Source organism: Portunus trituberculatus, chromosome 32 (genome assembly GCF_017591435.1).
Source record: "Portunus trituberculatus isolate SZX2019 chromosome 32, ASM1759143v1, whole genome shotgun sequence".
In the NCBI taxonomy this organism is placed as follows: domain Eukaryota; kingdom Metazoa; phylum Arthropoda; class Malacostraca; order Decapoda; family Portunidae; genus Portunus; species Portunus trituberculatus.
In genome coordinates, this window is record NC_059286.1 from 5,823,130 (window position 1) to 5,838,181 (window position 15,052).

The 15,052-nt window shown below is 39.2% G+C and overlaps 1 protein-coding gene across 1 annotated transcript in view; it reads left to right on the plus strand.

Annotated features, from left to right (window-relative positions):
- Positions 1-1,537: 1,537 nt before the first annotated feature.
- The window catches only part of LOC123511941 (glucose dehydrogenase [FAD, quinone]-like), a 32,771-nt gene continuing 19,256 nt past the window's right edge, over positions 1,538-15,052 (plus strand). Inside the window, exons 1-10 of the mRNA XM_045268049.1 lie at positions 1,538-1,663; positions 2,892-3,016; positions 3,662-3,718; positions 4,757-4,870; positions 6,065-6,221; positions 8,350-8,507; positions 9,278-9,455; positions 9,854-9,927; positions 10,387-10,538; positions 12,393-12,594. Of these exons, the coding sequence (XP_045123984.1) occupies positions 2,969-3,016; positions 3,662-3,718; positions 4,757-4,870; positions 6,065-6,221; positions 8,350-8,507; positions 9,278-9,455; positions 9,854-9,927; positions 10,387-10,538; positions 12,393-12,594 (1,140 nt within the window). The 5' untranslated portion in view covers positions 1,538-1,663; positions 2,892-2,968. The remainder of the gene's footprint in view (positions 1,664-2,891; positions 3,017-3,661; positions 3,719-4,756; positions 4,871-6,064; positions 6,222-8,349; positions 8,508-9,277; positions 9,456-9,853; positions 9,928-10,386; positions 10,539-12,392; positions 12,595-15,052) is intronic.

The following is a 15,052-nucleotide window of genomic DNA, read 5'->3' on the forward strand; positions in this document are numbered from 1 at the left end:
TGGGGCTACGAGACAGTGCCACAGAGACATGGGCTTGATGCCTTCGAGGGAAACGTGAGTGCTTTAGCCTAATTGTTCATGGAAGGAAGACAGATTGAAGAGTGTTTGAAAGTTTGGTTTTAAAAAGTGTTTGATATCAATGTTATAAAGTATTATGGTTATGAAGGTACGGTTGTAATAATGACTTTTTTTCTTATGCGTCATGTTTTTTACTTAACAGCTTTTTGTTGGTAAACATGAATTTTCAAAGTTTTCCTTGCTATGATGTTTTTCTTTTTTAGCATTCAGCGATGCTGAAAATGTCCTTATACGAGAGAGAGAGAGAGAGAGAGAGAGAGAGAGAGAGAGAGAGAGAGAGAGAGAGAGCTAGGAACTAATTCTATCATTATCGGTTTTAAAAGTGCATACGACACTGTAATATAAAAATTACTTAAAAAAAGAAATTGCAGATGATTACGTGAAAAAAAACTTAAAAAACAAACCCTAGGACTAACAATGCTAGTATGAGATAAGAACACCAGTAAACATTGCCCTGGTGCTGCAACAAGGAAGGCGTTGTGAGTTATGCCAGGAATGATGCACCAGCAAGACAACACTACCATCCCTACAGTCGCTGAACATTGCTGCCGGGCGTGCTCTGGGCGGCACCTCCACCATCAACTGGCTCCTGCATGTCCGTGGTAACAGGCGGGACTACGATAACTGGGAGGCCTTAGGTAATCCAGGCTGGGGCTACGATGACGTGCTGGAGTATTTCAAGAAAGCCGAGGACTACAGAGGTGTCCGCCACGTTCATTCACGTAAGAATTATGTTAATCTCTCTCTCTCTCTCTCTCTCTCTCTCTCTCTCTCTCTCTCTCTCTCTCTCTCGTGGACATTTCTTTTTCCTATACCAGTGTTTTTAGTTTATTCTCTTATTTTTTCTTATTAATTTAAACTGTATGTTAATTCGTTACTTCCAGTGGTCTTAAACTTCTCAACTTTTTATTATATAAATTTTGACTATGTTCTTGTTATTTCTCTCATTTTTCTTATTTTTATTCATTTGAAGTGTATGTTATATTTGTTACTTTTTTTCATTTTGTTGTTATATACTAGTATCTTTAAAAGTCCTATAATTCTTTAACAATAGCCGTAGTTGTTGTGATGCCATACGTGAAGTTTTTTTTTTTTTTTTTTCATCACCTCACCAATCCTTCCATCGCCTCGTCTATTCTCAACATACTGGCATGGAAGTTATTGGTATCTTTTAAGAAATTTGCATGATTCTAGTGATAGTTGAGTACCATGACGCATTTCCATATTCATTTTGATGATTTTACACAGCTTCAGAAACATATGACGGATTAAAATAGTGAAGACTGTGGCTATTAATCTTCTGACTTCCATAGACCCTTCATAATGTCAATAAAATGGTTTAATCATACCAAATACTGAAGTTAAAAATGCGTCCTAGTACTGACGAGGTTAATGAGGATTCTAAAAAAAATATGGAGTAGAATACGGGTCAAACTCTACTTCCCATTGACAGCTTACCGAGGCAGGGGTGGACCGATTGGCGTGGAGGACATACAAACACTGTCGGTTGTGGCTGCAGGCATTCTACGCGCCGGGTATGACCTTGGCTACAACGTGACTGACCCCAACAGTGAAGAACAAATAGGTGAGTAGATAATATTGTCTTTCTTCGTCAATCTACAGGTAATAATGTGTCTATATAATCCTGTTTACCTGTCTATCTTTCTATCTATGTCTATCAGTTTGTCTTTTTATCCATCTATCCGTCTATCTATGTATTTATCTATTTATCTGTCTGTCTATCTACCTACCTAACTATTTATCTGTTCGTTCATCTATCAGTCTGTCTATCTTTCTGCCCATCCCTTTACCTTTCAGTATAGCTATCTATCTGTCAGTCTGTGTATGTGCCTGTCTGTTTATTTATCCCTTTGTCTGTCTCTACAACTACTTATTTCTTCTGCATTCTCTCCTCACATGCGCATCTTATCTCTTCTTGTCACTTCCTTAACCCCTTGAGTGCCATGACGCGTCTTTATATTCATTCTGATTACTATTTGGTGATTTTATACAGCTTCAGAAACTTACTTTGGGATTGAAATAGTGTAGACTCTGGCCATTAATCTTCTGACTTCCATAGACCCTTCATAATGTCAATGAAATTAATTAATTGTACACGATTCTTAAGGTAAAAATATGTCCTCCCAGTATTGAGGAGGTTCAGTCCACATGTTCTTTAACCCTATTTCGTTGGTGTCTGAATGTATAGTTTCTAGTATAAGGAAGTTTCAAGACATTTATCCTTTTATTTCTTTTTTTTGCTAACTCGGATCTGCAAAGAGACTGGCAACTGAGCGGGCCTTTTTCTTTTTTTATTCAGTTTCATGCTGCCCTTGGCCAGCTTTCCCCTCTTACATAAAAAAAAAAAAAAATAATAATAACTTTCAAGTGTATGGTTACCTGCTTATTCTTGTTATAATTTATTTTCTTTCCCTTTTGCTGTGTTGTTCTTATCGGTTTCAATTCCACTAAGCTATGTATGCTCTCGTAAATGCTTATTCAATATTAATCCCTTTATTTCATACCAGGACGCGTTTCCATATCTATTCTGGTTGCTATATGGTGATTTATACACTTCAAAATATCATATGGGGATTAATATAATGGACACTGGTCATTAATCCTGTGAACTCCATAAACCCTTACTAATGTCAGTAGAATCGATTAATCATACCCAAAACTCACGGTAAAAATGCGTCCCAGTACTGAAGGGGTTGAATTTAACTCTTCTTCCCTCCCTGTCCTTATTAAATTCAATCTCTACCTCTTCTCCCTATCCCTGTGTTAACACTTAGAATGCTCTCCACAATTAGGGTTTAGTGTGCCTGATATTACTACGAGGGATGGCCGCCGCTCCTCCACAGCCGAGGCATACATCCGTCCTGCTGCTATGGCTTACCCTGGTTTGCATGTGCTCACCAACGCACTGGCGACGAAGGTGAGAGAAAACGGACTTGGTAGAGTGGCAACTGTTCTATTTCTCTTATATAGGGTACATTATTTTCATTAATTGTTATTTTCGTATTTTTGGGCAATGTTGAAGTTATGTTGAGTTGCTAAAGTGTATTGATGATTTTTTAAGAATATGTTTGAGTGGGAACTATCTTTATTTCCTCCTCTGGTCTTCCAAACGAGTGATATTTTTTCCTTTGTTTTTTTGTCAATGTTTTTTGGTATTTATTGGTTCCCTTGGACTTCTAAGGGTACGCATTTGAATTGATATCCTATTATCATGTCCCTGTTAACTTAATAAGGTAAGAAAGTTATTATGTTAGTTTTTTTGTGTTCTTATGAATTCATACTTGTTTGTGTGTTTTACTATTTCTCTCATCTGTGTTTTTGAAGACAATGAAGGTGTGTTAGTCATCACCTTTGTGTTGTGTAGGTGTAGTGGATGAGTTGTGATGTGATTTCTTCCCCAGGTGTTGCTTGTGGTGTGCTACTCATTACCTTGGTGTTGTGTTGTTACTGTGGTTATTTTGTAATGTGATTTCTTCCCCAGGTGTTGTTTGTGGTGTGCTACTCATTACCTTAGTGATGCGTTGCTGCTGTGGTTGATTTATAATGTGCTTTTCCTTGCCAGGTGTTGCTTGACGATGAGAGGAACGTGCTTGGTGTTGTCTACGACAATGGCGGCTCGGTAATGCTCTCTCTCATATTTACACATCAACTTATTTTTCATCACACTGGCATGATTGTTTTATCCTCCATTAATGGGGTTCCGTTGTAATTCAAATGTACAAATCGCTGCTGATTTAATATACACTTCATTTTTCATCACATTGCCATGGTCTTCATCCTCCAAACTTTAAGGAAACTGGCAACTCAATGTTTTTTTTTTTTTTCCATTTTCGTTGCCATTGGCCAGTCTCCTCTCTTGCATAAAAAAAACATTTATAGTACTTTGTAATTCGTGTCACTGTTGATTTTCTTTTTCTTTCTTTTTTTTCTTTCTTTTCTTTCTTTCTTTTTTTTGCGTCAGTTCTAGAAGACAAGATCATGAGGGAAAGTAGAAAAGAGAATAGATGTTCACTTTGTAGTCCCCATGTCAACCGTATAACTGTCTTATCATCCCTATGTTGAAAGAATATTTAAGTTATCGATCTGTTCCATCGAGCCAATGTCAATATTTTCTTTTTATTTATCACAAATACCTAAGTAACAATTATGCTACTTCTATTGGCTAAGAGTGCCCATCATCATAATCATCTTCTCATAAATTATAGTCAAGAAATAGCTAAATAGTCATGATCAGTTTATCATGTTTGCGTTGCTAATCTAACCTAACAATTTTTTTTTTCGAATACCTTTAAAAGCTTCTCAAAATTTCCAACGGTGCACAGGAAGCGATCTTCATTTAGCTTGCAACGTTTAGTTTAACGAGTTAGATCTACCAGACTCAAAATATATTTAAACCGAATATGTCATGATAAGAAAAATATCTACTAAACAAACTGAGTCAAGAATCAACACATTTTCTTAACGAACCTAGTCTGCAGGGATAAAAAAAAAAAAAAAAAAAATTACTTACTCAACGAACTTATTCAGGCAAAAATGAGAGAGAGAGAGAGAGAGAGAGAGAGAGAGAGAGAGAGAGAGAGAGAGAGAATGCATTGAAACAAAGCTGCAGATGAACCCAAACACCCAAACACTAACTCAAACACCTTCACCTCTACAGCTGCACATGGTCGGCGTGCGGCGGGAGGTGGTCATATCGGCTGGGGCAATCGGGTCACCTAAACTCCTCATGTTGTCTGGCATTGGCCCCGCTCACCACCTGCACTACCACAGGGTAAGCTCCGGCGGCAAGGGCAAAGAAAGGTGCGGGGAGAGAAGGGCACTGGAAGGACAGTGGAGAAAGTTGGGATAATGAAAGGGCGGGAGGTTGCGAGGAGGACAGGATCATGTAGGGAGTACATGAAGGGAAAGGGAGGAAGTTATGTAGTGGATCAGAGGCTGGTGAGAATCTGTAGTTAATTAATGGTGTTGTTTGCATTCAAGATTTATGGCGTGTGATTACTGTGGGTGCTTCTCTCTTCGTTAAGTGTGTTTATTGGTTTCTCTTTATTCTCATTTGTTCATTGTTTGTATTTAGTCTTTTCTTCGTTAATTGTAATAATAATAATGTCAATATGTAGTACACAATGGATCACTTCACATAAATACATGTAGACTGTAATGAAATGGAAGTAACAATATAGAAATCAAATGCAATGTATAAAATAATGAATGTGATGATAGTAGTAGTAGTAGTAGTAGTAGTAGTAGTAGTAGTAGTAGTAGTAGTAGTAGTAGTAGTAGTAGTAGTAGTAGTAGTAGTAGTAATGGTAATAGCAGTAGTGATAGTAGTAATAGCAATAGTAGTAGAAGAAGTAGTGGTAGTAGTAGTAGAAGTAGTAGTAGTAGTAGTAGTAGTAGTAGTAGTAGCAGCAATAATAGTAGTAGTAATTGTAGTAGAAGTAGCAGTAGTACTACTAGTAGCAGTAGCAGTAGTAGTAATAATATAGAATCAAATGCAATGTATAAAAATGATGTGATGTGATGGTAGTAGTAGTAGTAGTAGTAGTGGTAGTGGTGGTGGTAGTAGTAGTAATGGTGACAGCAGTGGTGATAGCAGTAATAGCAGTGGTAGTGGTGAAAAGTGGTAGTGGTGGTGGTAGTAGCAGTAGTAGTAGCAGCAGCAGTAGTAGTAGTAGCAGCAGTAGCAGCAGCAGCAGTAGTAGCAATTGTAGCAGAAGCAGCAGTAGCAGTAGTAGCAGCAGCAGCAGCAGCAGTAGTAGTAGTACGAGTAGTAGTAGTAGTAGTAGTAGTAGTAGTAGCAGCAGCAGCAATAGTAGTAGTAAGAGTAGTAGTAGTAGTAGCAGAAGCAGTGGTAGTAGTAGCGGTAGTAGTAGTAGCAGCAGTGTCACTAGCAATAACACTAGCAGACATCATAAAAATAACAACACTACCACTAACTGTAACAACAACAACATTCAACGCACAGATCCCAACACTGGTTCACTTACCTGGAGTGGGCGCCAACCTGCATGACCACGTGACAGTGTCTGGCCTCACCTGGACTACACGGCCCGGCACCTCCGTCACCTTCTCGTCACTGCTCAGCGTCAAAACTATCAAAGAATACCTCATCAAGAAGCGAGGTGAGGCGGGCAGCGGGGAAGGGCAGGTGGGGTTCATGGTCTGACACGTCTAGATGCTTCTCTTACGTATTGATTAGGACACTTTGGTAGAAGAGTTCGGATGTATAGAGGGTTTTAGTGAGGTTATAGGGGAGTTTCACATGTCTTAGTGGAAATTGGTGAGGTTGTAGTGGAAGTCATTGATGCTTTTATTAGACTTTATTGCAAGTTATTGAAGTTTCTTTGAAAATGGCTATAGTAGAAGTTATCGAAGGTTTTAATATGTCTTAGTGGAATATAATGAAGTTTTTAATTGAGTTTATTGGATGTTATCAAGGCTTTTAACATATTTCAATGGAAGTTATTTAGGTTTCTTTGTAAAGGCTGTAGTGGAAATTACCGAGACTTTGAAGGATGTTTCCGTGATTCTAGTATTAGTTAACCTCTTCAGCACCATGACGCATTTCTCTATTTCTTGTGGTTACTCTTTGGTTATTTTTCACAGCTTCGGAAACTTATGTGGGGGACTAAAATAGTAAAGACTGTGGCCATTAATCTTTCTGACCTCCATAGACCCTACCTAATTTCAGTAAAAGGGTCTAATCATACACAAATCTCAAGGTAAAAATATGTTCCAGTATTGAAGAGGCTAAACATGGAAATCTGCATCATCAATCTATAAAAAAAAAAAAAAAAAAACATGAAAACAACTCTATTCTTTTAAGTAGTGTTTTGCAAGAGTCCTGGTGAAAGAGGAGAACGTTTCAACCATTCACTGTTTCCCTTACTCACGCGTCACTCCGAAACATTTTCCTTTTACACCTATTTGTAGATATAAGACTGGCAAGACAGGTAAATCTCGTTGTTAAGTTGTATTAGTGTAGTGGCTTGTTGCGTATCGCTGTGAAAGGATCAGGAGGGAAAAAAGACACCAAGGAATGCAAAGGAACACAGGAGGAATAAATAGCAGAAGACGTGTTGGTCCTTCCGAGACAGCATGTGATAAACTACACTTTCTAATCTAAAGTATGAGGTTTAAGAAGGCAAAATGGAAAGTAAGGGTAAGATTAACGTGGATTACAGTTAGGAATGCCTCGGAGTAACCCTGCATCGAGTGGTGAAAGTCAGAGGAGATATTGAGAGTGTGTAAAGTGAGAAGGTAAGAACATAAGGAAAGCTGCAAGAAGTCATCAGATGGACCTCCACATGACAGCACTTTCCTCTACTGCAAAAGATTCACTGAGATATGGTAGGAGGAGAAACGTAAGAGAGATGTACATGTTTGTTGGTTTGGCGTAACGTAACTCTTAATGGAATGGTTGTCTGTTGTCTCTAGAAAGTTAGTTGATGGAATGTCAAAGAAAGATTGTGAGTGAGAATTACTTTAACCCCTTCCGTACCATGGTGTGTTTTGGTATTAATTCTACTTACTATTGTGAGATCTAAAATCGTGAAGACTTTGGCCATTTATCTTTTGACCTCCATAGACCTTTCCTAATGTCAATAAAATGGCCCAATGATACCCAAATTTCAAGGCAAAAAATGCGTCTCATCACTGAAGGGGTTAGAATTTTGTTGTATGGAGACTTTATGGAATTTGTAATCTAACAGAAGGGTTAGTGGTTGCTCTTCTGGAGGGCTAGAAAAATTCGAAAGAAATATAAGGGGTGGGCTCAGTGTAATGCACTTCATGATGGTAATGTTGACAGTTGCTCCAGAAAGACTAGGAGAAAAATCTATAGAAAACAAACATAATAAGTCTGTTTAGTACAAGAATACCTTCCCTACACTCTCTTCTCTTTACTAGTATGTGTTGGAGGCGTAGGGTGGCCTAGCGCTGCTCCGGTCACAATAGAAACCTTCAGTAACTGTTTTTTTTGTGTGCTATTGTGTTGAGAGACTAACATTTACTTTTCCGAGGGACTGGAAAGAGAATACCAAGACAGTAAGGGGATAATTTACTGCAAACCTAACCTGCAGAAGAACCTCAAGGGAGTATATATTATAAATTAGTTTAGTTTAGTACAACATGATTATTTGTTTTTCAGGTTCTCTCGATGGTATATGACTGAGTTAAGCTGTGTCTTTTTTTTCATTTATCTAGTATGTTTTTTTTTTTTCATTTCATCAATTAGGCAATCATTTCCAGGTACCCTCGCCACTGCCTTTGGAATAGACGTGTGCGCGTGGACAGAGTCAGAAGGAGATGAGCCGCAGTGGCCGGACCTCCAGCACACCTTCTCCTACTTGACCCTCGCCCTGGACCATGGCTGGGAGGTGGCGCACGTGGCGGGCTACAAAAAGGAGGTGCGTTCACAATATCTTTCTGAAACGCTGTGCTATCACCACGACTATTTTCAAAGGCCACAGTTGATTAGCGTTCTAAAGAGTTTTTCTCCTGATAATAGCTTAGAAATCTTGCTAATTTGGCAGTACTACTATAGAAACACTTAGAAAAACAGTGTGGCTTTAACTAGAGCGTTCTGCAAATAGGTGAATACGGCATTTCAGAGTGTGGGCTCAAACACGGTGCTGGGAGTGTGGTATGTTATCGACTATTGATCTGTACTAAGTTTGGAATGCTCATGGCTGTTCTTGTAATGTGTTCTCGCTCATCCTTTCTATCTATACTGATTTATTTATCCATTTATATCTGCTGCTCTTCAGGGATTGTGTTTGCTTATGACACACTCCCTCTCCCATCTTTTGCTATTTATGAAAGAATGTGAGCATTCTTTGTTGTTATGTTGTATATGCAAATGTATTCTTTCCACGTTCCGACTGCGTATCTATGATCTGGCCTCGCCCACTGTTCTGAAACATTTTGGTCTCTCACCACGACTATATACAAAGATCTGTGATATTGAGACCGGTTTTCAAGAACGCTTCTCGTGTTAACAATGTAATAATCTTGTTAATTCATCACTAGAACCATAAAAAAGATAGTTAAAAAGCAGTGTAACCCAAAACATGGAGTCTTCTGAACGTATAGTGGTGATGAGGAGGCGATATGCTTCAGAAAATGGTATCATCTATTTACCATTCGAGATAACCCTCTTCCCTTTCCCTATGGCCAGGTGTTCGAGCCGTACTTCTCAGAGGTGGCGGGGCAGGAGGGCTACACCGCCTACCCCGAGGTGCTGCGGCCCAAGAGTCGCGGCACAGTGCGGCTCAGCTCAGGCCACTACGAAGCTCCCCCACTCGTCGACCCCAACTATCTGAGTCACCCCGACGACCTGCGCTTATTAATCAAAGGTAATGGCGCTGATAAATATGTGAATAATGGAAGTGTGACACCTGTACGAGTGGATATATACCTGGTCCTTTGTGTTTCAATGTTGGTTATATGATACTACATGACTAGCTAAGTTTAATCCCTACAGTACCAAGACGCAGTTTTACCTTGAGTTTTGGATATTATTTGACGATTTCATTGACATTAGGAAGGGTTTATGGAGGTCAGAAGATTCATGGGAACAGTCTTCACTATTTTAATCCCCACATCAGTTTCTGAAGCTGTATGAAATCACCAGATAGTAACCAGAATGAATAAGATAACGTGTCATGGTACGGAAGGGGTTAAATATGTATTAGATGTGACAGAAAAGGGTTGGTGCAGGTACAACAGTGCTTATTTCCACTTTTGCATGCAGGTATCAAGTTTGTGATGGCGGTTGGCAACAGTACGATTATGAGAGAAAATTTTGATGCTGTTTTCAATACTCAGGTAAGGACGACACACACACACACACACACACACACACACACACACACACACACACACACACACACACACACACACACACACACACACACACACACACACACACACACACACACACACACACACACACTATATGTTTCTCTGAAAGCAATCTGTATGCTGTAGAGAATGGCAAAATTAACCTCCTTTCAAATTTTCTCTTATTTTAGAACACGCAAATTTGTACCATAGCAAAAGTAAGAATAACCTCATCTTTATTCTTCTTTATTTCTATATAAGTATTTTCTAGCACACTCAGACATATATATAAAAAAAACTAACTTCTTTCCTGTTCTCCCGTCGTTTCCATGCAAGCAATCTATTCACACTGCCCAACATGTCAACAAAGAACAACGGCAATCAAATGTACATAACCTTTTCCTTTACTGTTACTTCCTCTTACGTTTCCTTCACCCACCTTAGCTCCTGCCGGGATGCGAAGAGGAGCCCCTGTTCTCAGACACCTACTGGGCCTGTTTCGTGAAGAATATGGCCACCACAAGCTACCACCTCGTCGGATCCTGCAAGATGGGTCCAGAAGATGATCCTTTCTCGGTGGTGGATCATAGACTCAGGTAATGTTGAGTCTTTCAGTGCACTATGGAACATTTCGCTACACTAAGCAAAGTAAGGAATATTTGTTGGTGTCTGTGGGGATAAATAGATTGAATTGTGTATTTTCTGGCTAGGACAATGTTTAGGTGTTTTTTCTCCCTCCTTTTTTTCTCTATGTATGAAGAGGCACAGGTCAAGGGTAAGAAAAGTGCAATATCCATCTATCCTAATTTTTGCCACATCTTTCTCTTTATTTTCATCTTCACTTCATCCTCACAACACCTCAAATTCTTTATCACAAACTGTACTTACACCTTTATACACCCGAATTTTTCGATTATCCTATTTCACAACATCATTCTCTCTCTACTTTCACTCTCACTTCATTCTCACAACACCTCAATCCCTTATCACAAACATGTATTTAATAAATCCCAATGCATCCCAACTTCTATCAATCCTTCATTTCTATCCCAGATTCTCTCTACTGTTTAGTTTTACTTCATCCTCTCAACACCCCAATTCATAATAAAAAAATAAAAAAATCACTTATTCAAATCCCTATGCATCCCAATTTCCATTTATTCCATATTTCACCAACCTCTCTTCACTTTCAATCTTATTTCACCCACACGACACCTTATTCCTTCATTACAAACACTTATCTAAACCCCTCTATCCTAATATCCATCTCTGGTAAACTTTGGAACTCCCTGCCTGTGTCTGTATTCCCAACTTCCTATGACTTGGCTTCGCTTAAGAGGGAGTTTTCTAGACTTTTGGCTAATCCATTTGGATCTATAAGGACACTGGCAACTAAGTGAGTGTTTTTTTCTTTTTTTTCTTTTCTTTTATTGTCCTTGGCCAGTTTTCCTTTCTTACACAAAAAAATATTTCTCTTCACTTTCAATCTTACTTCACCCTCACACCTCATTCCTTCATTACAAACACCTATTTAAGCCCCTCTACATTCTAATTTCTATCCTTCTCGTCACTCTCCATACCACTTCACCCTCACAACTCATTCCTTCATTACAAACACTATTTAAGTCCCTCTTCATTCTAATTTCCATCTTTCTCGTCACTTTCCATATTACTTCACCTCAACAAAGCTCAGTCACTAGTCATGAACATCGCAGACCACCATCACTCCTCCGCTAACATGACAAGACGCAGGAGTCAGTAAAAGTAACGCTCCCTCTCACATAAGGAAGTTAGGAGTCGCGTAGCTGACACACACTATTTTCTAACCACAATTACACGTCTGTGGCGGCGGAGAGGGGACGAGCAGACCACAGCTTTAGATTTCACTGCTGGCGGAGAGTTCCCCTGTTATGCCACGTTGTAATTAAAGTATCAATATTGTCTAATTTCTCTGTACTTGTCTTGTGCCACTTCCTTCTCTGTTTTGTCCATTTTCGTTTCGATGTTATTTATTTATTTATTTCGTCTTTTTAAACTTTGTGTTTTAGTGTTTTTTTTTTTCCTGATTAGTCATATTAGAATTAGAGAATTGTTTAATTGTTTTCCTTTCTCTCTCTCTCTCTCTCTCTCTCTCTCTCTCTCTCTCTCTCTCTCTTGTCCTGTTAATTTTAGTTTCCTCTCTCTCCACTTATTCAGTTTTGCTTTGTCTATGTATCCTTATGTATATGTATTTCCAATAGTGTCTGTTCTTCAAGTGTATCCTTATCTCATTTGTATTCTTATATATTCCCTTATCATTCCATCTCTATTCCAATTCCGTCTTTATTTCACTTACATCTTCCCCTTCCACCTCTACTTCCACCTGTATTGTACCTTTATTCTTCCCTACCCTCTATCACTTCACTCCTCACCTCTGTCACCTTCACATCATTGAGTCTTCTCCTCCCCAGGGTGCGCGGAGTGTCTGGGCTGCGGGTGGCTGACGCTTCCATCATGCCACTGATCACCTCGGGCGGCACCAACGCACCCACCATCATGATTGGCGAGAAGGCGGCGGACATGATCAAGGAAGACTGGCTTGGGGTGTCTCAAGGCCACCCCGAGCACAGAGTCCCCAGACCAGTCAATGAACGGCTGGGTGATAAAACAAGTGCTTGATTGACTTCATCTGGGCCGGGTAACGTGGTGATAGGATTTCAGTAGGTCAGGGTAAGTCAGGTCTAGATTCATTATTGTTTTTTTTACATATTTTTTGTTCATGCGTGTTGCTTCATGTACTGTATGTCTTCTGTTTTTTTATCTGTCATGAGCTACTACTTACCTCACCGGCAGCAGATAAGATGGTTTTAAGAGTTCAGTAGGTCAGGGTAAGTAAGATCTTGACACATGATCTTTCTGTGAGTGTCGTTCTTTCATTAGCGTTGCTTCATGTACTCTTTATGCCCTGCTCATGTCATGAGCGGCCAGGTGGTATATTTACCTCACCTGCAGCTTGTCAAGTTGTGTGTAGGTATTCAGTATGTCAGGGATAGTCATTGACTCTTGATCTTTCTCTGTGTTTAATGTTCGCTTCATGCATTTACTGTAAACATCTCATGTTTATTTGCTCATTCATTATTCACGTATTGTTGAAGTACTTGTCATCATCTCATTAACCTTTTGAATCCCTTAGGCAGCCTTGTGGAGCTATCTGAAATAATGGAAATCAACATTGTATGAATTTTAGAGAATAAAGCAAAGGAAACTGTCAGCTACACTACCCGACTCAGTGATTGCAGGGGAAGTGTCACTCAGTTTAAGATCAAATAAGAATAATTGCCAGATTCTAGGTATCACAGAGCTCACAGAACTATAATGAGCAGCTCCAGCCTTTGTAAAGAATGTTTTTTTTTTATGTAGGATCAAAAAGTAGGTCGACATAAGTCCCAGTTATCTTTGCCCTTTAAGAATAGCATTTATGATATAAGATGTTCTAGAATAAAGGCACATATGTTTACGAAGAATGTAGAATAATAAACCACCTGCAAATAAGAATATTTTACAAAGATAATAAGAATAAGGACAATAACAATATAAGGACATATAAATGACTACACTACAGAAGACAGTAAACGTTCTTTGCTTCATTGTTATTCCCCCCAAAAAAATAGAAGGTAAAATAAGACAATCGGTCACTTCTCATACCACAGTTAGAAGCATTACTAACGATAACGAAAGACAACAAACAGCCATTACCTCCTTAATACCAAAAACGAAAGATAAATTGATAAAAAAAGGAAAGTTTGTATATTCACTAACAAGATGGCATTAGTATCGCTCCTCACACCACATACTGACTAATTAACGGGAGCACAACACTCATTAAGCCCAAAATACTGCACTGATTCATACAAAAGAAAATCCAAACGGCACACTCATGATGCCGTTCCTTGATAGATGGCATTAGTATCGTTCTTCACACCACAGGCAGATACATTGTTAACGATAACATAACACATTCATTGCCCCAAAATACTGTAGTGATTCCTACAAAAGAAAATCCAAACGGCAAACTCATGATGCAGTTCACTAGTAGAAGGCATTAGGATCGCTTCTTACAACACAGTGACCAGTATAAAGTGGATTAGCTAGTTACTCATTACCTTCCCTCCTTCCCTTCTCTCTATTCAGTTTCGGATGCAGGAAGTTAAGTAGAAAGCGCAATCATCCTCTTAGACCCAATCACTGCAGTATTTTTGTGATAGAGGTAAGGTAATGCAGGCAGACTGAACGGCGGATGGAAGCATAGAGAGAGGGAAAGCATAGAGTATATAGACGTTACCTCTTGAAAAACCTAGTCCATTGAAGCCTGAAACATAGTAATAGCAGACAGTAGGTAAATTCTCTCTCTCTCTCTCTCTCTCTCTCTGCATCAAATGTTGTTATTCACATGCCATCTTTTGTACATTTGCCTGGCACTACGGTGAAATAAATTAGTCAAATCAAACCTCTCTCTCTCTCTCTCTCTCTGGATGTGTGTGTGTGTGTGTGTGTGTGTGTGTGTTCGGAACATGAATAAAACATTCGAACCACTACCGACTAGAATCTTGAAGGCGAGTTTTTAGACGGGATGATAATGAGGTAGAAGCTGAGAGACTGACCCATCCATATCAGGTTCGCCACACCTTGCGCCGCCGTCACCAGCTTAATGAGGAAGATATGTAGACACCAAGGTTAGGAAAGTGTGAGCAAGGCCAGGAGAGCGGGAGAGCAGACTGTTCTTTTGACCTTGGGTAAAAGAAAGGTGTCAAGATCAAGAGCAAACCTACACACCTGAAATGCTCTGCCCGCGTACAACAAATGTTTTCAAAGTGACTTGTAAAGAGGTGATGATGTTTCTCCTAATAGCGTAAAATTTTTATTATAACCGTAAAAAAAAAAAAAATGCCTTTGAAAACCTATATGAATTCAACTAAAATGTGTTAAGTAGTGTGGATGCGGCAGAGGAGTGTTTCAGTGCTAAGCCTCGTTTCTTTCAACATTTCGGTACTGTACTATCAGACAGATATTTCGACGGTCTTCATAAAAAAAGCCATTGGGGTTTTAAACATTTTTTTTCGAGATTTTATCG